General features: G+C 37.5%; 2 protein-coding genes across 2 annotated transcripts in view; one reads left to right on the forward strand and one right to left on the reverse strand.

The window, feature by feature from the left end:
- The first annotated feature begins 221 nt into the window (after positions 1–221).
- Positions 222–5,695, forward strand: LOC143179947 (sodium-coupled monocarboxylate transporter 1). The gene is made up of 15 exons (XM_076379409.1): positions 222–501; positions 610–994; positions 1,337–1,551; positions 1,628–1,679; positions 1,762–1,829; positions 1,906–2,060; positions 2,468–2,608; positions 2,692–2,800; positions 2,970–3,079; positions 3,140–3,326; positions 3,387–3,473; positions 3,540–3,628; positions 3,695–3,805; positions 4,091–4,280; positions 4,373–5,695. The coding sequence occupies exons 2-15, from the start codon at positions 733–735 to the stop codon at positions 4,448–4,450; spliced, it is 1,854 nt and encodes a 617-aa protein (XP_076235524.1). The 5' UTR covers positions 222–501; positions 610–732; the 3' UTR covers positions 4,451–5,695.
- Positions 5,696–6,171: 476 nt separating this feature from the next.
- Per (period circadian regulator) overlaps positions 6,172–23,395 on the reverse strand; it is a 29,979-nt gene continuing 12,755 nt past the window's right edge. Inside the window, exons 4-17 of the mRNA XM_076379451.1 lie at positions 21,640–21,770; positions 20,056–20,254; positions 19,176–19,397; positions 17,793–17,977; positions 17,269–17,553; positions 16,003–16,149; positions 12,525–12,747; positions 11,171–11,559; positions 10,886–11,079; positions 10,348–10,508; positions 10,030–10,274; positions 9,711–9,929; positions 8,984–9,298; positions 6,172–8,628 (exon numbers count right to left, since the gene is read on the reverse strand). Of these exons, the coding sequence (XP_076235566.1) occupies positions 8,515–8,628; positions 8,984–9,298; positions 9,711–9,929; positions 10,030–10,274; positions 10,348–10,508; positions 10,886–11,079; positions 11,171–11,559; positions 12,525–12,747; positions 16,003–16,149; positions 17,269–17,553; positions 17,793–17,977; positions 19,176–19,397; positions 20,056–20,254; positions 21,640–21,770 (3,029 nt within the window). The 3' untranslated portion in view covers positions 6,172–8,514. The remainder of the gene's footprint in view (positions 8,629–8,983; positions 9,299–9,710; positions 9,930–10,029; positions 10,275–10,347; positions 10,509–10,885; positions 11,080–11,170; positions 11,560–12,524; positions 12,748–16,002; positions 16,150–17,268; positions 17,554–17,792; positions 17,978–19,175; positions 19,398–20,055; positions 20,255–21,639; positions 21,771–23,395) is intronic.

A 23,395-nucleotide genomic window follows, 5' to 3' on the forward strand; every position in this document is an offset into this window, starting at 1 on the left:
ACGTGACGAATATACATTCATACAACTACAACTATATCTAGGTCGTATTATCCACTTACGATTCACTCCCGGTTTATACCCGGTCGTTTTAACTTCGTACTTAAAGTCCATTATCGGTTTAATGAGAAAATTGTCACAATGGCACAATCGTGATATGTGCAATCGCATGGAGCCTCTTCATGCTTTTGGCTCTTTTTAGATGACCTGTCACGGCAGTTGTAGTCGGTCTTCCGTGATACCCTTTGCAATCTCCTACGATAGCCATACGTTATACCTTCCCCAGTGTCATACACTCATTGTATTCAATTCCATATAAACAGAAATCTCTCTTCCTCAAGTATATAGTGTTAAAGCTCTTGAGTTTATATCTTCTAATACCTTTATAAATATATTTTATTCACAAATATATATTGGCGGAGATACGGGAATTCCTGCAATGTGATACATTTTTTGACTAAACAGTTTTAATGGACAGAAAAATTATCAAGTACAAAAACCAAGGTAAGCAATTCTTAATTTTTCTATCTCTTCTTATCTTTTCATGATCCCTTTTGACTATCTATTTTAGAAAATAAGCAATTCTGATAGTTGTTTTTGATATTGTTATAGCGTCTTTCCATTACAATTTCTTTAAAAGAAGAGGTCTGATTATTAATTCTTAAGAGGACTTATCTAATAAGACGAAGCGCCTGAAGGCGTTGTAAGGATCACAAAATTCCGTTTTGCAACAAAATGACCGCGGAGGGTACCTTGGAGGACCGTTTACCGAACTGGTCCCAGGACATGCCGACAGTTCAGGAAATCGGCGAGACGTTGCGAAAGTTCGGCGCATGGGACTATACGGTTTTCGTGTTCATGTTGTTAATGTGTGGTATAGTCGGGATTTACTTTGGTTTCGTTAAAAAGTCGTCGGGAGAAGATGAGTACCTTGTAGGTGGTAGGAACATGAAGATCTTCCCTGTCAGCTTGAGTCTCATTGCCAGCTTCATATCGGGTAGGGCTTCGTTCAGAATTATTAATAACTTTTTAATAAGATTTCTTTTACTGGTCCCTATATTTCAAATTTGGACAGAAATCATTTTCATAGTAATTCATAAATAAGGAAGTTCTATTCTACAATTTTTCTAAAATTCTAGAAGAACAGGAATAATTTTTTATTCTAGTTAAGTCTTTCAAATAAATTAACATTAATTAATTTTAAATAATCCTCAGATTTACTATATCTACAGAAATCATGTACTTATTATAAATGATCAGAGTAGAGAGTTTAATTGTTAAAGGCTTCTTTTTTTGGACTATCAGCATCAACTGACAAAAAGTATTATTACGATCACAGGTATTTCGTTATTGGGTACACCGACAGAAATATACGTACATGGTACCAGTTACCTTTTCGTCGGTATTGGAATCATCATCGTCGCTTTCGTAATGTCAGGAATATATTTACCAGTTTTCCATGATCTGAAACTGACCAGCACGTATGAGTATCTTGAGAAACGTTTCGATAGAAAGATCAGACTACTCGGATCATTTCTCTTCTCGATCGGAATCGTAAGTGGCTTAAGTTCGTCCATAGTCAGCCGCGTGTGAAAAATTTAATAAAAAAGAAATATTCCTATAATTTTAGATAACGTGGCTTCCCATTGTCATTTATGTACCAGCACTAGCTTTTAATCAAGGTATCAAAACTCTACTGACTAAATTACTTTCAAAATTAAACACTAATCGCAAGAATGATTACAAAGCATGATATACTTATAGTTACAGGGGTGAACATACACATAGTTACTCCATTCGTCTGCATCGTCTGCATTTTTTATACTTGCGTGGTAAGAAACGATTTGCAAGCTAGGATATGAATGATTTTACGTCAATCAATTGCGTAACTCGTGTCTTCTTAATTAGGGTGGTTTACGAGCAGTAGTATGGACCGATTTCATTCAGACCTTCGTCATGTTCGGCTCTATGATGCTGATCATAATTAAGGGGACATTAGACGTGGGTGGATTATCAACAGTGTTGAGGAGGAATCGGGAATCTGGAAGACTCGAATTTCCCACGTGAGTGTTAACGCGTTTAGAATTTTATGATCCACATATGGGTCAGGACAATTTGAGCCATGACTTCTCACTATTCTTTCAATACATATATTTTTGCTAAATTTCTATATAATTAAGAAACATGTAGATTTCTATTCTCTATGAGCTACATGTAGGTCAGAACAATTTGAACTATAACCCATAATTTTTTCAATAAATTTTTGCTAAACTTCTGTTTAAGAAGTATGTAGATCTGTGAGATCTCTGTTCTGTTTATATTCTTTCATTTGATATTTCTAATAATTCTGCGTGAAACTTGCACCAACTTCCTGAATCTATGGTCGAATTGACTTCCTCTTGGCAGGCAGTGAAATAATTTAAAAAGGGAAATAACAAGCGATAGCTAATTTGTATAAATTGTCGAGTAGGACAGATTGGAGTCCCCTCACCAGGCACACAATTTGGTCCCTCGTGATAGGCGGTTTCGTTCACTGGCTACAAATATCCGCTATCAACCAAAACATGATACAGAGATACCTCGCGTTGCCGACGTTACGATCAGCCAGAAGGTACGCTGAATTTGTCAAAGATCAAATAAAAAACAGTACGAAGCATGTGTAACGATTGAAGAAACGTAATGTTGGGTTTGCAGAGCGCTCTGGTTCTTCACAGTTGGAGTCTTGATGATAATGGGAGTATGCGGATACGCGGGAATGTTAATATATGCCTGGTATCACGAATGCGATCCACTTACGACAAAGGTAATGATTGTGCTTCCCTGATAGCCCAATTCCAAGCCGCATCCTGAACTAGATAATAATCGACAGATTTCACATTCAAGGGCCATCACCCACATCTCCATTATTCTCTAATCTTCAATAACACTTTTATCTTGCGCTCGAAATTTATAGAGAAATATCTTTGATACAGTTAGCAGGAGCGAAGGACCAATTGCTGCCGCTGTTTGTCATGAACATATTAAGAGAATTTCCGGGTCTCCCGGGCCTCTTTGTGGCTGGCGTATTTAGCGCAGCATTAAGGTAACTTCCTCCTTTTCTCGTCCATGACTGATCGTGGTCTAATCTCCGCCTGTATTTCAGTTCCCTGTCCACTGGTTTGAATTCCATGGCAGCAGTGGTGCTCGAAGATTTCGTCAAGTCCTTCAGGAAGACACCGTTCACTCCCAGAGTGGCAGACATTTTAATGAAGCTCACGGTAGTCGTGTTAGGAGTGATTTGCGTGGGACTCGTGTTCATCGTCGAAAAAGCTGGATCTCACGTTTTGCAAGTACGACACATCGAGAGAGAACTCCAAGGGATTTTTATTAAAAATTTATCACCTTTTCAGTTGACTATGAGTTTGTCTTCCATCACCAGCGGGCCGTCGCTTGGGATTTTCAGCATGGGAGTCTTGTTACCTTGGGTCAATGCGAAGGTAGGCTGAAATTTAACATGGAATTAGTTAGGTACTATTTGCTAGTTACGATTGGCTGAAATTTAGGGTGCTCTCATCGGTGGTCTTTCTGGCTTGAGCTTCATGGGCTGGATTAGTCTTTCGGCGGTTACGGCTGTTGCTAGTGGAAGATTAAAGTGAGCATTTGAAATTTGTTGTATAATAACTAGAATATTATTTTTTAATAATATGTTTTTGTATAGATTCGACGAGAAACCTGTCACTACTGAGGGATGCTACTACTCCTTTCCTCAGGTAGAGAATCTGATGTTGCTGCCTCCAGATACAATCTTAGACGACGATGAGTTTCTCCCGTAAGTGTTCAAAAACACTTTCCAGGAAAATATAGTGTTCTCTTGATACAAGTATGATAATACACTCACTTTTTCTTAAAATTATTTTTTCATCTTACTCATCACTGATCTTTGAAAAAGTAAATTCAAGTTCCCATCTAATAAGTAAGCTTCCAGCTCATTTAAAATCGTGGACTTGTATCGACACGATAAGTTAGCTCCATGGAAACATAATTGTCTTAATGAAACTATATCGAGTCAAAATTGTACGTGATCTAAATTAACTTTTAATTAAACAAATTTTAGAGAACCTTTAGCCTTGTATCGCCTGAGTTACCTTTGGTACACTGTGACTGGTGCTCTAGTAACGATGAGCGTGGGTCTTGTCGTGAGTCTCATTTCATCAGAAGACGTCGAAAAGCTGGATCCAATGTTGCTGGCACCGTTTATTAGGAAATATGTAAGAACGTCTGATAAGGATGTTCAGCCAATCGAAGTGAGTGCACGTTTACTAATGATGTCTTCGAAACGAATTGTTTAGTCAGTATTTCTAAGAAAGTGTTATTTTATATTATTTCATTTATTCAGGTGGGGAGCTTAGAAGGTGGTCCCGAAGCGCGAAGAAACAGGGAGGATGGAACAGCCGAAAGCAGTATACTAGGCTGACCTTGACCGATGATCAGTGATGTTGATCGAATTAGGGGTCGACAAACTGTATACGACGAAGTGTTTGGTTGACGAGCTGAAATACTAAATTAGACCAGCTGGGTATAAAATAAGTTAGGCCAATTATGGGAACAAGGTACGAAACGAGTCAATAGAGGCTGGCCTAGAGGAGTGCTGATGATTTTGAGAGGGGAAAAATTGCACTTTGATAACGTATACAATACAAGGAGTAAAAATGTCAATATACTTTTTACACTTACCCATAGACGTAGTATATATTTCATACGTGTATTTTAACGTCAACGAAGATGTACAAAGATAATACATGTGATAGTATTCTTATAATACGCTCATTATTCTTTCAACGAACTGTTGCTTCCATCGTGGAGTATGAATTGTAACGTTTGGTGTAAAGGAAAAAGAATAACTGAACCCTTTGACACTTTCTAAGTGGTGCGAAGAGTGATGAAAATATTGACCACTATGAGGGGATGGTGATTAATTCAAACTGTGAACTGTTTAATTTAGACAAAGAAAAAAAAAAAAGAAAATCTTACCCTCCCTCCCGAAAAATGAATTTAATATTTTTTTCGAAATAAATATATCGCAGAAAGGGATGCATCAATAACGTTTACATTACTTTAGTGTAATGTTCAATATATTATTTGCTACCATTACTGTGTTTTTACAATATGGCCATCGTATAACAAATACTTAGGGACACTTTGATTGAAGAAATAATCGCGCATCGTGACAGCTTGCACAGTTTGTCTATATCCGAAATTGAGCATCAGTTCGTACAGAGATTTCGCAGATTATTATTGTACAAATGGTCTGGAAGGTATGTCTACATGGATTAATCATGTCAATACGTTGATATGCCATCGCAAAGAATTCTGCAGGAGGATAAGTAGACAGGACATTCTGATATTTTGTACTTGTGGTGGTTGACAAACTGTGCAAGTATCGTACGTTTCCAGCAACCACGAGTTATAATGTAACATAATAGCTTTGTTTAACAGTATTTATTAATAACGTATCAAACATGTTTATCGACGGCACCATATCAGTTCGACAGTTTTCTCGTTTCAGTTAGTTTCTAATTAACGTTACGAAAGTGTTCGTTACACGATAGAAAGTAATCGTTTAAAAGTGATGAGCGATGAGAAGATCGTTCGTATAAATGGATAAACATACGTAAACATCAGTAACTATTATTTAAATAAATATATCTCTCTCTGTCTCTCTCTCCCTCTATTATATATATATGTACATATAACTAACCACAAGTACTCAGTACACGATACATAAATTTCGTTTGCGTTTGATAAATATAAATTCTGTTCTTTCGTAATTTATTATAATTCCTACAATACTGGAAAAAGAAGAAACGGTGAAAGACGAACGACAGCAGACGGTGAGAATCAAATTTCAAAATATATTATTCGTGAAAAATTCCGGCACTTAACGAGCTATAATAAATGTACAAATAAAAGCGATTAGTTTAAAAACGTATAAAACGCGGGGGGAAATATGCGCACGAAGAGTGCATGTAAAAATCGTTCGTTGTACTTCCTAGAATACAATTATTTGACGCTATTACACACTTTCGCACGAGTTCCTCTTTCGTACAAACGGCAGCAGGCGAAATGTTTCAAAAGTAAATGCAAGATAAGAATGCGCGCGTTTAGAATAAAATAAATAAATACACATGTACGTGATCGGTTTACATGTACTATTTATTTATTCGTTTGAGGTTCCTTAGACGGCCACTTCAGAAGATAATCACAAAAAAAGTTTGTGCTAGCGTGATGTGATCGTCGTAAGAATCAAGCAACGAGATTTGGAATTGCGAAGACATCGGCACTTTGGGACTCGATTTCTTTCATATAAAATTACGATCATTTTCTTCTAATTTGAATAGAAACTTTGCTATTTTCAATAACGATAATTACCACTGTTATCGTATACTCTATGTATTTATTTTAGTGCTAAAAATGGAGATTAATAAGGGGCATTATCATTAATTATTGATACGGAAATTAATGAAACAACAATGATTCAATAATGACCCGTTTAAGCGATATTAAAATATTCCTTGGAATTTGGATTCTATTTTAATTGAATTGTTCATTAGTTAAGATAAGTCAGTACCGATGCCCTCGCTTCTTTGTCTAATTTATAGCTACTGTTAAAGATTCATGTAGAAAAGAATGATGTCTGTTTATGATAAAATAATCAAACAAATAAGAGACTATCATCGTTCTTTTTTGCAAAAACATCAGCGATTTCTACGTGAGACCCTTAAAGTTAATGTCGTAACTACTTTATACAATCTGGACTAGATTACAATTTTTATGATCGAAGAAAAGCGTGACGCTCGCTTTTTTCTTTTGTGTCCACAGAATCAGCTTCACGATCTTTCGATGGACCAGTCACGTTATGTTAATTCTGAAGAATTATTCTGTGGATCACTGGTATACAAAATATTTCTTATATGTCTTGTTATACTAGATGTATATAAACAGATAGTATACAAAATATTTTTCCTTTGTTAAAAATGCTAGAATGAAAATTTTAGAACGTCGCCTCTCGTCATCGAGAGAATATGAGGAATCTTTTCAGTTCTGAATCGAGATGAAAACAAAAATCTTTCTTTTTGTTCGAGTGTATAAAAATGTCTTTGAAGCATATATTCAACTGGTATTAAACAACACGAAAAAATAATATTTGATTCCATCCAACAGATCTGAAAAGATTAATACCTATATAGAATAAAAAAGTTATCTCGTTTGAAAAATGCTCGTTTACTTTTACCTAATTATATTCTTAACGAAACACGTTCTCATATGCTGGTAACTTGTATTAGATACAAATTGCATTTGCTTAGTAAGGTAATAAAAGTTTATTCTTTGAGGTAGTATATCGGAAACTTATTTTCAATAATGTATGATCTCATTGTTTGGTTTTGTTTAGAAGTAATAACATTAATTATTTAAGAAATATAGTGTTTCTGAAATAAAATTTATTTTATTCATTCTACTCATGGCAACCTACGTAACAAAGAAGCCCCGTATAAAAAGATTGTAAAGTAGAATAGGCATAACTGATTATTCAACGAAAATCTGTGAGAGAAAATGAATTTACGTCCTGATCCAATTTTCTAGTTAATAAAATTATTCGTATCGATTCGTCTCCTTCTTTTCCTTTTCTTTGACTTCTTTTAATGTTATATTTAAATTATACTTAAACATTGTGCAAGTGACAGGCTTCCTAACAGATTATCGACTTTTCCAAACAATCAGAATCTGTCGATCATATTACACATATTATTGTATAAAACGTGTTCCAATGAAAGAGACATTACGTTGTCGTTGATGCCAGGTCAATAAAAAGAAACCTCACGTAACTACAATTTTTTTATCCTTGAAAAGCAAATAGCTACCTCTAAAAATGGTCACCAACATAATGAGCGTGGTTAATGAGCGATAATGTAGCCCTGACGAATCTCGTTTGAGAAAAAAGGAACTTAAGTCTTAATACACTAATCCTAAGCACATGATTTTCATTTTTTACCTATATTTCATACGAATTGATATGCACGTTTAAAATTGCATTTGAGGCAGTTAAAATCTATGCATATTCGTCGACGAAATATTTATCCTCTACAGTCTAATTTAACGATAAAATGTAAAATAGAAATTATTATTTCAAATCTGAAAATGCATTTTAATGTATAAATGTAGGTACGATAATGATAGTAGCAATGATTAATAATTCTTAATGTATACGTACGTATAAAGAAAGGAGAAATGTGTTTCATTAAATCACTAAAAGTATAAAAAGAAGTTTATAAATATATGTATATGTATGATATAGATAATTTTATCTGCCTCGAAGTTGAAACGTAAATGTAATAATAAAGATCAAATGGCATTGGAATGACACGCAGCGGCCAGTTGTAACTTAAACGCCGAAAGCAAGCACGAAACATGGCACTGCAGGCGAAAGCTTCGTACTTGGGATCGGTGTTTGGTTACAAGCTGGCCGTTACAAGATTGATCCTATAACTGTTGGCAAGGTACGGTTTGAGGTGGTAGCGCCGGTGGTAATGGTGCATTTTCTTCGTGAATCATCACGAGTTTACCGTATTTCACCATTCTCCGCCTATGTTTTTGCTGCAAATAAGATCTGCCTCTTTTAGTATAGTCGATACTAAGCTCTCAATCTTCGAAACTAACAAAATTAATTTCTCACAGAGAATATGATATTATCTACATGTACATTGAAATGTAAAATGACATATAAGTATATTACTTATGTACTACAATAACATAAACACCCTTACTGTGTAACGTTTTAGATATAAAATCCTTTGTGGCCATGTACATAAGCGATTCAACGAAAAATAATGAAGAAAACATTAAGGATAACGAACAAAAACTTTTGCTTGTTAATGCTCCCTTTCTTCTCAAATAGAATCCTTCGCAGTATTACTTAAAGTTAACACAAAGTCTTAAGATTCTCTTTTACCTGCGACATCGTCCCCGCTGTCCAACTTCCGTTGCTGCTCCCACTGTCGCTACCACTGGAAGTGATACCGTCCTCGAGCACGAGTTTAGTTTCAAATCCCTCGACTTCCAAGTCCAGGTACAGCTGACCCAATTGATCGTTCACCAAAAGGGGCTGATTCAACGTTTTCAAGATATCCATATCCGCTTGTAGTACTTCGTTCAGAGTTTTAGGGCGAATTTGGTACTCGTAGATCAACTCTGGCGTCAACTGTACACCTTCTAGCCAAGGTGGTTCCTTTCTTCTTTTACCTTGTTGCTGTTGTTTCGTGTTGTCCTAGGAACCATGATATTTCTTTTATTTAACAGTCGAATGGAGTGTACACAATTTCGCCAGTGTTTTTAAATTCGGCAGGCATAAGGAATTTGTAAAGAAGAAAGTAGGAACATTAGAGCTGGAAATCCACCGAACAGTTAAGTTAAAGTATGCTATGCATACGCTAAGTATAGAAATATTTGTCAGACACAGAGAGGCCAGTAGAATAAGCCCTAAGGCAGATACAGAGGAATCAGTAGAATAAGTCACAGGTCAGACAAGAAGAAATCAGTAGAGTAAGACCCAAATTGGACAAGGAGAAATTAGTAGAATAAGTATCAAGTTAAACAGCTTAAACAGCATCAGTGTACCATGGCGAAGTTGTGCACACCTATTTCAACGACTCCAAGACACAAAAATAAGTATCACATACCTCTGACACATATTCCATCGGCTTTTGATCAGGGTTGCAGCTGCTATCGCTGCTCTTATACAAAAAACTACTGTAAAAGCTCGACGAACTTGACTCGTCGACGTTGTAATCGTTGCTCTTGTGTATTTTGTGATTAATGGGCGTCGGAGCGTCCACTAAGCTCGAGCAACCACCGTCGTTGCTCACACACGAGGAGAATAATTCACCAGGCGACAGTACCTAATTATTAATAAATGTCCAATATATACAAACGACAAGTGCTACTTAACGAATAATCTATATATCGTCTAACATTAAGTACGCTAAAATATCAGTTTACTTTTTTCGACGATTCAGACATCGCCATAGTGCTGCCTGGCTCTGCTTTAACGCTTGTCGCTTGGCTCGCTGGTCGTTTTCGATCCAAAAATTTATCAATATTCGATTGGTTATTTTCTCGCATGGATGACGTTTGCTCGGGGGTGACAAAAGGCCTGTACATCATCCCCGTCGGTGGAGCGCCGATGACTGGAGGATAGATCACCCCAGCCATCGTCGTGGTTACGTACGAAACTGGTACAAACACTGGAAATTCATATCGATAATTAAATCCTCTTATTTTAGGAAAAGTTGCTTATTTATGATGCCGAATACGTACTGTAAGGGTTTAAGCGTGGAACTTGCATCGTATCAGCTGGACTGAGCTTCTCTTGCAAGGGCGATAATATCGCGGGATCGTTGGTTTGTGGAACGGGAACATAGTATACTGGTATCATCGGCGGCAGTATTGGTATTCGGGGTATTGCTTGTGAATTGGTACTAAAAGGAAAATTCAGTTAGTATAGGTAGATGTACGACTTCATCATTAACTGTTTAATTCCTTGCTTTGTTATGAGTCATAGAAATATCTAAAGTGCTCTGCTGACAAGATGAGCCCTGGTAACAATAGAGATCTATTGGTTTCGGGGATCACCTCAGCAGAGCATAATACCTATAAGTTTAGACAAGATAATATAATATAATGTTTACTTGGAAATCAATTAATTTACAAAACTACTAAAAATAGAAACTTAGTTAATACAAGGGATTAAGTCAGTTAGATTATTGAATAAATTCCTTCAACAATAAATTATTCAGAAGACGAAGATTCTTCTGTGTCATATCTTACGTTGTATTATTCACAAGAATAGACTCACTTTTGTTGCACATTGCATTGTTGAGCAGGCGGTGCAGGGGGTACGGTCACCGACAGAGGCTGCCACGAGTTAATGTTAGCACCTGTTTGAATAACAGTTGATTGATCGACGCTCATGCTTGTCACGGTCGTGGTAACGTTCGTAGGGAATTGACCCGCGGTGCTCGTCCTTGACACCTCGTCGTGCTTCGAAACCTGATAAAACGCAAACAACCACAGAGTCGTATCAGTACCAATCGCCTCTGTTAGCCGAAGCTCGACAAATATGAACAAATCAATGACTAACTTTGAAACTATCACCCTCCCAGCTGTGGCTTCCGCTTCTCTTGACCCCATGCCCCTGATTGATGAAGTGCACGTTCGGATCCGTCGTCATCTTCTCGGTGGTCGTCTTTATCCTCGAGTCCTTCAGTTTGTCACTGTTCTTGATGCTGGAGCGTAGCTCACGGTGCTTCTGCATCATCAGCTTCTCCATGTCCTCGTTGTGACGGTTGAGCAGCGACTCCGTCAAGGTTGGCGGCTTGAAACTCTCCATCGTGGTCGTGTTACTAGTGGTATTCGATGTGTTGCCTCTGCTCGCTGAACTGGTCTGATTGTTCGATCCGCTGCTCAGATTTTCCGCGCTTCCGCTGCCGCTCGCACCACTTCCGTTTATGGGTGACATGCATTTTCTCGCTGCGATACACGGCGATCTCGTGTTAGACTTCAATTGCGACTGTATACGAGTTAACACTTTGACAACTATTGCCATAATACTACGTCGTTTCGAATAGTCAGAGCTGGTAGCCATTGATGTAGTACTATGTCTATTCGAAAGTTAAGCCAGTTTTGGCAATTTTTAATGTTTAGTTGTCAGTTACTAGTTTTTACACAAAGTTCACAAAAACATGGACATTTTCTCAGAATTCATTTCTCATAGTATATGAATAGTAGCAAAGATCTGTAGAGTGTCATTTTGTAAAAATCTGCTCAGATCGATGGGATGCAACTTAACTGTTTCCTTTATGCAGTCTATAGGCTCGTTCAGATTAGTCAACTTGCATTCAAGTAGCTCGATATTAAGTTTATGTTCACACAAGTCATACTTCAGAGTCAAGTCAAAGTCAAGTTTCGTTAGTGTGTATTTCAAACTTCAAAACAGGGAAAAGTTGAAAGAACAACTTTACTTGAAGCTTGAGAAACTATTTCAAATCAAGTAAAATAAATCAAATCACGTGAATTCAAGTAACCTATCTAATCTAAAAGAACCTACACGAAATAGAAATTTGAAAGGATATTTCAAGTAACTTAACTAATCTGAACGAACTTTACCACTTAAAATAAAGGATCTAGTAATTGACACATCTTACGAATTTAATTTAAAATTATGATTCTAATTTAAAATTGATCTAGGGTAAGGCTACTAATTACTACATATATGCTGACCGATTACTGCCCCCCTTTTTGTTTCTACATATAACAAATCGTAACAATCGCTCAACATACTGTAATTCGAACATTTGGAACTCTTACCCTAGATTAAGGTCTACAATTATTTTTGAGAAAATGTCCAACATCACTTCGATAACGTGAAAGTCTCCCAAAGCTTGATAATTTCTGGAAGAGTTTAATTCTGATTACCGTGTCTCACGGTTCCTCACCTGCTGAATTTGGACTCGTCTTTCCGCCCTCGTCATTGCTGGAGTTAATGTTCTCCTCGTCGCTGCCGTATATAGTGGCGACGGGTGGTTTACTTTTAAAGAACCTTTCAATATTTTCGTTGTAGTTGAGCTGATTGTAACTTGGCGGTGTCTCGGTGGACGATTTACTGTCGTAGTACTCGTGGTGGGGCGATATCTCACCGAGCATCACGCTGTCGTGCTCCTGTAACAAGGGATTGCGTGATCCCTTCACAAGTATATTGTAGCGACTTAGAAAGAGTTGTCTCATAGTCTCGTCACTGTCAGTTTGTTTTGCAAATGTGCGTTGCATTATGCTTGCGCCGAGCGTTTTTCAGTACAATTTGTTAGACCCGTTTTGCGCAGCTAGTTGGCTGTTAAGAGGAGGAGAGAAAAAAAAACATTCGCGAGGAGCGATCTCTCTGCGCTATGCAAGTCCTTCTGCTGCGATCGCGCAAATATTTACAGCCCACTAGCGTCCAATCGATCGATCAATCTCTCCAACAGCAACATTAGCCTACTACCACAGCACTACTACCACAACCGACAAGCCTTCTTCCCTTCTTCCTTCTACGTCTTCTAACTATCGTCATTTACACTTCCATGCGTGCTCGTTCTGCTACGCCGAAGTTTTCCAAAGTCCAAATTTTTCCGAATCGATGAGAGTCAATTTGGAAATCAGACGAATAAACAAATCTCTCCTGCCTTCTGCGTATGCTACTTCCTTTGCTTCATCGATAATACCCCGAGAAACGTTCATTACGAAATCGCTACTCGATCATACTTATACAGGAAGCAATTATTAATAAAAAAAAATTCAATTTCTCTTCTCATATTTTCCTCGTTAGTTTCAAAACCTTGTAAGTGAAGAGATACACTGGACCTTTAATCACGGCCATTGTATTGCATAATTTATACACTTGTAGCTTTTAACGTAACTCGACTTCTGACCGAATCTAAACAGAAATTCTTCATACATGTCATGGCGAATTGTTCGATCGACGAGGATGGGCTCATTGCTCGAGCGCTGAAGACACAAGAGAAGAGGCTTAAGCGATGAAGAAAGATTCTTGAACACGTGGAAAGAAAGTTCAAAGAAAGTGTTTACAGTGAAGATTGTCGTAAATATTTAATACGACGAAGAAAATTATCATCCAGATGTCACGATGCCAGGTGACAATAAGAAGTACGACGATAAGGATGGAAAAAGTGACTGAAAATTAATCAGTCTGTGATAACGAAACAACGACAAAAAACAACAGTGTGTTTGAACTTTATGATAATCGTTCTTCCGCCAAAGAGGAACATCGGTCGAATAAAGAAAGGACCACAGAGTAGTACAGAATAGAAGGAATATGCTTCGATTAAATGATTAATAATCGAGATGACTCACATCACAAAGGTTCGAGATCAGTAAGCACAGAAACAAATTTCTCCTTGACATTTGACGATTCATTGACGAACTGTGTATCAACACAATACCAATTAGCTACTGTATATGATCGAAAGTGTTGCAATCAAAATAGGCATAAAAAGAATTTGTGTATTCTTTTACCAAGTATTTAAGGAATAATATATTGAATGAAAAAAAATTAAATAGACTTACCAACAACGTGCCTACAAGGTTTTGAAATTGACGCTATCCGTTTCACCAGACCTACACAATTTTCACTTTGCCCTCTGTCCGTGTCTATGTGCAAAACAACGTGGTGATATTTCGTTTCTTTTCTACTTTGTTTCTCATGTGTGATTTGTAACGTCCTTACTTACGACCAGCCACGCTATAAAATTTTATACCCTAACTCGTGATTAAAGTGGCTTTTAGCGTTACATTATCCGGTTAGGCGTGACACCAGGCTGTAAAATGTTTTAATCAATTGCTGTGTTCCTTACTCACCTTGCACCCATTAGAATCCAAAATCATCATCTAATCGTAAGTAAAATTCTAGGACATATCATTCAGAAGCAGCAAGAATCTCGTCGTTCATTCAAAGTGTTGCGCGATCGAACAGTAAATTTCCAGAATGGAATCAGAAAGTAAAACCACGTTATTGAGTAGTTCACTGGTCTCATCATCGAATTGTGTCATTTTTCTAAAAGTTTAATTTTCCTTTTTTTTCCTTCGTTTCATTTTAACGCGTGAAAGTTTCCGATTGCTTCCTGAATAGATATATCTGCGTAGAACTTTTCCTACTAGCCTTCACCTAATTGTTTATACTCTACTTACGTCGCATACTGTCCTGATCGGATCAGCAAAGAAAAAAGAAATTTTGCTACAAAACAATTTGGTCTTTAAGCAGCAACATTTTTGAAAAGAAAAATAAGTGCCAGCGATAATTTTTTTAATCAATCACACGAGGAATTTCTTTTTTCTCGATCTTTCGGATAGTGGCGATATATTTTCGATACAACGCATTCGTTTTTTCATTTCTCTACTACTATGACGTGAATACGTAATGCTAAAGGTAGAAACATAGTTACCATCATGTTATATAAAATCACGTAATGTTATATGATGCTACATGGCATTTATTGACGAATTTACAAGAAATTGTGAATTAAAATTTGATTCTCATGTGAGCTCAAAAATTGAAGAACTCTTTATAGAACATGTAAGAAAATATGCAATTTTAATTGACGTAAAATTATCAAATTACGTGGATCAAAAGATGGGGCATATTAGGATATTCTTGTAATTCTTTTATTTAAGTAAGTTGATGCACGTATTTTAGTGAACTAAAAATGCTGCAAGCCTTGTTATATCTTTGTTCCATTAAGAAAAACTATTGCTTGGGGTTTCACACTCCATTATTGATAGAAAACGATGTATTACTAAATAGTTTCAAGTCACTGTTTTAACTCGATGCAAACATGTTTCCTAACGTTGATGACACGTGCTATCATATGCAACGTGATGGTCTGTGATTTCACATAACGTGATATTAATGTGTTTCTACCTCAAGAGACAACGAGACACTACAAGGAAGCGTACATGAAACAACTGCAGCTTCAAAACAGATCATGGACTTAAAACCAATTCACAGAACAAGTAACAGGGCTGGGTAAAATATATCTTGAATATTCTATTTTATAATTTATAGTTTCCAAATTTTAAAATATATAGTTTTCAAATTTTACCCAGTTCTGCTACCATAGAAAGTACACAATACATATGCACACGCGTGATATTGGATAAACACGATGAAACACCGATCAAATTGATCAAGATTGCAAAAACGAATCTGTATGAAAATACTATCGTAGAGTTCTTTTTTAAATACGAGTTTCTAACATCTAAGATCTAATACCTTCCACGTTGGATCGTCGTAAGAGTAACGTGGTAAATATATGTATAGAGCTGCAAGTATACTTTCTGTAGCATACCACCAACAGCGCATTACAGCGTACTACCAGCAAAATAGATAAGTGTCGGCGATACTAAAACGTAGCTAATAGTCACCGAAAAACTCCTGTCGTCGGGAGCGAGCACATCTTTGCCAAGACCGGGTGCCCTCGTCTCCTGCAGCAGATTTTCCATGAAGGACGCGAGGTCCTTGCACCTCCTTGACACGTCGAGCTCGGTTATATCTGACTTTCTTTGGATGTTCTGCGCAGACGTACGATAGAACAAAAGAGAAAAAGTTGGGGAGTGAGCGATTTACATTTGTTGGGATAAGAATTTCGTGGCGTAACAAGCTACTGCGGCGTGGAAAACAACATTACGCTATTTAGTATCCCTGTGTCCCCTCATTTACCCCTCATTAATTCGTTTTCTTTTTCATTCGTTGTCCCATTGCCCTGTCTACGAATTAACTCGATATTTTCTACGATACATATGTATACTCTTTAACGTATAACTCTTCTCTGTTTTACACTTCCTGGCGTTAGAACTATTTAGAATCTTGATTGAAGTTAGTAAATTAAGGATATTGGAACATTCAGAAGGCAAATGGACAAAGTATACCAACGCGAATTAGTGTTCGTTATGGGTAGGCGGGTAATTGAAATTTTTGAGTCTGGAGTCGATCAGGTTTGAAAATAAGTCAAGGAGAAGTTGTCGAGAGCTTTGATGTTCTTTGCCATGGAGCATTCAACAGGTGCCAGGGATTTTAAACTGTGATTTTATACACTAAAATAAGATAAAAATTGAGACTAATGAAACTGTGTTGTAGGTTTAGTTTCAAAATTATTAATCGCTGAGAAAACACCTAAAATATACGTAAAAATTGTCTGCCACGAGGACATGTTCTACTACTGGTGTACATGAGCCAAGTCACACTCAGTAGCGCCAGTAGAATGAGTCTATAATATGTCTGTCAGACATATTTTCAGCGATTCTTCAACAACCATAAAAATAAATAACACTTTATAGCTCATAGATCTCAATACTAAACTAATTGTAAATTTCAGCTAAATTTTTAAGTACTCACTTGTTTCTGGCAAGAACTTTCGAGAACTCTATTTTGACAATAGTAAAGACACTCAACACTACCAGACCCAAAACACTCAGTTATTCGCCTATCCCTAGCGTCCATACATTAACGCGATAATGCAACCAAGAACAATCTCGACACTCAGATAATCATCACGAGAAAATGGTGGATTGACACGCCATTGGCACTTTGTTTACCTTATAATCAATTCTTATTCCTTGACATACACGAATTAGAGAATTGTGCGCTAACTATACCGCTGGTTCAGGTGAGGTCATCGAGGGAAGACGTACCTCATCGAGAAGTGTACGTATCTCTCCTTGTATGATCTTCGCCTCTTTCAGCACTTCCTCGCTAATGTTCGCCAGCTGGCCGCACTCCCTGGCGCACGGTACACGAAAGACGTCAGGATTCGCTGGACCTTTCAGTACCCTGTGTTGACCTACGACAAACTCTAGTTTTTTCGTCCAGGGATTGATAAAGGACGACCACTCGGTTTCAAGGACGACGTAGCCTCCATTCCGCACCCCGAACCTGTACGGTTTCGATCTGAAGGAGGCACCTTCGAGCTTGATCACCTGTTCAACGATATATAACGTCTATAAATACGAGTAATCAGATAGTATTAGTATTTGTACGTCGTACGGCGTTTCTGTAGTTCTGGGATTCGGTTGCTCGCACTTTTTCGCAGGATTACATATTATTTTTTTTTTGGCTCTATCGTTCTCGTATATCATTTCGCTTTTTTTTTGTCTCAAGGGGTATACTCGACCGAAACCTAAAGTTTTTTTTTTTTTGTTCTGGGACGCATGCTCACAGTCTCATAGATGTCTTTGATGAAGGGCAGATCCTCGGGATGGTAGAAGTCAAACAGCGAACGGCCAACCATATCCTGAGGTAGATAGCCAAAGTATTGGACTACGTCGGGATCAACATGGGATAGGTGGCACGTCGCGGTGTGGCGGGTCGTGAATATCGAAGATATTATTGTTTCTTCTGGCGCTGCGGATAACGATAAATAACAAGGTCGGGGTCATTCTCTCTCTTGCCAGGCGCTACCTTCGTGATGAAAGTTTTAGTCTTAAATGATACGCAATTAAAAAGCGTCAGCGTCTCGGCTCGCAGAGAAGTCTGCGGAAAGCGTGCACCCTGTCGTGCCGATCCGCCTTTGATTCCCGACACGTGGAACATTTGAAACCCTGCCTGAGCCAACGACTTTTATTACGTAAGCCTGATTGAATAATTTCAGCACGAACTTTCCGACAGGCTTCGCTGGAGAGTTCTGTAAGCTTCAAAAACTGCACGCTGTATCGCTCTAGAACTACGTTCGTGCAAAGAAACGAGAACATAGAAAGAAATGATGGATAAGTTGCTGCTACTGTAAGCGTTAATATCGAAACGAGAAGGTGGCAGTAATTAAAATAAGCGTTAAACAATTCGTGAAACGAGGCGCAGCGTTCCCTCGTTAATTGAAACGTCGGATGCAATTATCGAGGGAACTGCTGGAAGTGAGATGCATCTTTCTTTTAGTGTGTTTTAGAATTTGCATGCACTGATTTCTGATTTAATGCGTCTGTTTGTGAAAACAAAGAGGCATCTATGAAAAAGAGGAAGAGATTTAATAAAATGTTTATTAATGTAGATGATATAAGAGTTCTAGGTTTATTACTTAGGTCAGCCTTCTCTTCCTCTTTTATTTCTTTCAGACACTGCATAAACGATGTTAACGACGAAAGAGATCACTAGGTGTCTAACAAGCAAAGCATAGTAAACTATACTATCGTCCATGAAAAATGATGAATGCGTTGTTATTTCGTGTCATTGCTTAAATGAATAATCGAAACAGTGGTCTCCAAACTGAACGAAAACGAAAAACTGGCCAGATGATAAGAAAACGAATAAATGAGAAGACGACAAAGATGAGAGACTATCAACATCGTCACGATTCTCAAGTAAACATTTCCAATTTAATACAAATTACCTTCTGCTTAAGGCATGTCGCCATGGAAACCACCGAGTCATATAGTATCATCGAGGAGACTGGACTAACGAAACGACTCGATTAATGTACCCTCTTAGAGAATTAATTCACGCAACCTATTGTTTGCGCTAACACACAAAATTATCGACTACTCTCGAACAAAAGCTCATCGAATCTTTTTGTCAGTCGGCTCTCCTCGAAGACCTTCAACCGTACTACCTTTATATGCAGAATGAACAGGTTGGGCAGTAACCACCAGGAACATTGCTTTGTGTTGCTGCTCAGTCGCACGATCTCGAAAATCTCTGAATGACAATGTCAAATGGAATGGAAGGTACAAGTTCGATCTTGCCTCCTTTTGTTGTCCACTCAGTTGGTGGACTGTGGATCTCGTATATTTTCGCAATTCGCAAAATAAACTTGCCCTTCTGCCATTAATGCCTGAGGAACAGATAACACAAGAAATGTAAGTGGTATCAGAAAATATTAAATCATTTTGATATTAATTAAATTAATATCAAAATTCTCGTAAAATAGTTGCTATCCAATGAGATTCGACAAATGTCAGAAACTTGAAAAAGTGATTTCATATGCAATAATAAAACAAAAATGAATACTACTAATTGTTAAAGATATACCTAAAATGAGTGTGAAATGTGTCTGACTTGGGGATCTATTCTACTGCCAGCGTGCACTGGCCAGGTCAGACGCAGCAATACCAGTAGAATAATCCGAGTCAGCCATATTTCAGGCGCATATTAGACGGTTTTTCAACAATTAATAACTTCTACAGGAAGCTTCAAACGCAATTTTATTATACTTCAATTTCATCTTATTTTTGTCTATAGAATCATCTCCTTAAATTTCAGCAGAATTTACTTGACAACAAATGATTTCATTAACATTTCATTAACTCTTGTTCAATATTTCATACCATCTTATAAATGATCTATTTCAACTTTCATAAGAAAGAATACTATAAACTATACGTTTTACTTTCTGATCTATGTTTTTAGTACACAAATATCAAAAGACATGGCCCTAAATAAAGTATCAATATTGTTATTAGAAGATTAAATTAAAAGATTCTGTGCTATACCTTTCGGTCTGTCCTCCTGTGGCGACACAATCCCACTAGTAATCTGATCAGCCAAAGTAGCTTTATCCTTGGGATGAACATAGTCGATAAAGGAACGACCAATCCATGCATCCTTGGGATATCCTAGAGCTGTGCATATGGAAGGAGTTGTGTACAGCACGAGGCCGTCATGCATCGAAATCACCGCGCAAAATCCCTCCTACAGAATACACCAAAAGAGCGTCAGATCTTCTTCACAGCAGTCTTTATTATTCATAAATAAACCAGTGATATCAGTATTTTAGCACGTAGATGACACTGAATCTATGCCATCAAGATCAGTTCCACGGAGAAACTCGACGACTTCTAGTTCGTCGAGTAACTTGTAGAGAGAACTCATCACTACTTTGTTCTCATGTACAGTTCTACGGTGTTTCATTTGCTTCTACTAACAATTACATGCAAATTTTGAGATCGTTTTATCGTACGACACTTTCTATGTGCATCACCTTCGTAGAACTTCCGTTCGTTGGATAATGAGATACCATGCACGGAGAAAAGAGCACTATTTTTTTCTTATATGATCGTACATTATATTATTTTTTTATATTGTATTTATTATATATTAAAGTTTGTTATTTTTTATTCATTTATTCTCCCTACAACGCACATTATCACTTGGGTTAGTAGACTTTTACCCATCTAGTAACTACTTAAACCAAAAGACTACGAATACCTAGTGATTAGTGTATCTATGAGGTAAGCACAAAGTCTTCAACTGATTACAAAAATTTGTTATGTAAAAACCACCGTAGTGAAAGACAAATCGTTAGAGCTAAAATGTACAACTCAAAGAATTGTTCTACCTAAATTTGTAGACTTCCACATGTGCATCGTTGCTTGCGTACTTCACCTCTTGCTACGTCTGGATTAACATACCTTGAGCCACAGTTGCCGCAGCAGATCCTATCCCCAACTCCAATGTGTCTACATCAAGCTCTGGAATTGATAAGTCCCAACCCAAACCATTCGTCTTTCATTGTCACGATTTTGTCTTAATAAATTCTTGTAATCAGTTAAAGACTTTATGCTCACCTTGTATAGTAGGCGTTAATACCACTACTGCAAAAATAAATTATAACACTTTTTACGAAAATTAGTATCCTCAAACACCCGCTATTTAATACATTGTCTCGCGAGTGATTATTGCAGTTGGATCGAATAAGCCTCCTTTCTCCATGCATGACGATGCTGAAACCTCGCAACAATAATGCTACTGTGTTACGTCATCGTACAGAAAACCATACCGAATTATTATAAATTTGAAAACAACTATATACATGTGCATATACGTATGTACACAGTATATGCGCGGATAGTATGGGTAGCAGCTCGGTTAAAATTTGTAAATAAGTATGTACATAGCAGGATGCTTCTCCGAGCATGCCCGATCCTGGACCTCCCTAGTTAAGGAGCCCCTCGATCGACCACGATCGAGTGAGTCTCGACTGACATAACTACTTGTCTCTTTCTACGTGTCCTTCTACCACAGTTACTATTTAAGTGAATAATCTGTTTCCCCGTTGCTTTGTAATTAATACTAACATTGGCTTGAGATGTGGAATCATCCAGAGGATTCGTACGGGAAGCAAGTCCTACTTCCACATCTGTGACAGTATCGCCGTTGTGCTCCCCAGGATCCGTTGCATCCACCAATTCTACAGTGGCTATTTCTTCTTGTATAATGCCCAACAAAAATTCTCGTCGTTATATTACGTTCTTCTTGGGACACCTGCCCGTGTTTGCTGATATGAGGTATGGTTCTTCATGCGCAAGTAGCACGATCGCGTTTCGCTTCTTTTAAGGGGAGCTTGCGGTCTAGAGCTTTCAAAAACTAGGCTTTTTCTTAGATTTTCGCTACTTTGGTATTTAGATAATAAGTAATTCAAAGAAAATTTTAGAATTCTGAAAGGGATAGAAGTTAGAGGCTTTTAAGTGGCAGTTTTAAGCATTTTTGGAACTAATGAGACAATGCAAAGAGTGCACTTATAAGCAGTGAAGCTGTGATATTTTGAAGTTTTTCAAATTTGCTAATTTTTAAGGGATATAGAATTGTAAAAAATTGATAAAGAAATGATATTGGACTTTAAAGAGACAGAAGATGATAAAACAAAATTATCTTTTTACAAAAATGTGGAATTTTGTACATACTCAAAAGATATACTTATAATAAAACGTGGAGAACCACAGATTGCCACTTTATTTATTTAGTTATTTCTAAAAGATCCTAAAAATGGCTTTTTTTGTAGTCTCCTAGACCGAAACTTCCCCTTAAAGATATTTCATGGACGTCCCACGTGGATGTGAGTATATTTGGGGGAAAGGGAACCTCTAGTCATCGTACTGACTATTTGCTGTTTTGGAGGATGTGATTGGACCGTCCTGAGAGGTCTGTTAATCATATGGGTGATTTTCGAGAAGGGAAATAGCAACGAAGCTGGTCCACAGCTTCACAGCTGTTAACGAAGGTCTCCCGCAGAATGGTTCAGTAAGAGAAGAGATACTTCCGACTTTCAGAGATCGAAAACATCTGGATAGGTGACCACGAAGGGGCGTCCAAGAAACGTATAACACGCAACGTGCTACCAGAGCAATGAACTGATGAAAGGATGAAGTAAAAATGTTTCCTTAGTCCAACAGGACAGAACCGCGAATATTGGGGGAGTAATGAACCCAAAGCTCAAGGTCATCCTTGAAAAAAAGTTCAACCTCAAGCTGTATGGATGTGTCCCTTGGAACACATCAGGCTGGTACCAAGGCAATTTTTTATTCTCGACTCTCGAATATCGATATTTCGTGAGCATACTAGGCGGTAAAGATACGATTAAACTGTGTAATTAATCAGAGGTGATTAACATGTTTGTTACCACTGAAAGAAAATTACCTTAGACTCAATCTTGTTAGACTGAAAAAAAGATTTGTAATATAATGTTCAGAAAAAATTCGACAAAAATATGCATAGATACAATTTAATAAATCTAAAATCCTTAAACATTACAAACTCGTGAGTCATTATTAGCAACGAGTCCACAGGCGAGTAGACATATCTACCATTTAATTAAAAGAGAGTTGAAATGAATAATACCAACAAACGACACGAATAGCGTAAAGCTAATAAAGTGGAGACAGTGGAACCTTGATCGTTCCAGGATCAATCTAATTCACGACTTCGTTACATGTATCTTTGCCGCCTGGTACACTCCTGCTCGGACGCGTGACTTTGGATCCTAATTTTGGTAGGATCGACAGATCAGAAACTTGTACAGTTTATAACATCAGCGGCAATCAGACACTCTTGCAA

Source organism: Calliopsis andreniformis, chromosome 1 (genome assembly GCF_051401765.1).
Source record: "Calliopsis andreniformis isolate RMS-2024a chromosome 1, iyCalAndr_principal, whole genome shotgun sequence".
In the NCBI taxonomy this organism is placed as follows: Eukaryota; Metazoa; Arthropoda; class Insecta; order Hymenoptera; family Andrenidae; genus Calliopsis; species Calliopsis andreniformis.

What these genes read in the sequence shown, in the direction of transcription:
- LOC143179947 (XM_076379409.1), top strand. Translation starts at nt 733, where the DNA reads ATGACCGCGGAGGGTACCTTGGAGGACCGTTTACCGAACTGGTCCCAG. An exon ending in TACCTTGGGTCAATGCGAAG is followed by an intron (nt 3,474 to 3,539) that starts GTAGGCTGAAAT and finishes GCTGAAATTTAG; the next exon opens with GGTGCTCTCATCGGTGGTCT. An exon ending in GTTGCTAGTGGAAGATTAAA is followed by an intron (nt 3,629 to 3,694) that starts GTGAGCATTTGA and finishes GTTTTTGTATAG; the next exon opens with ATTCGACGAGAAACCTGTCA.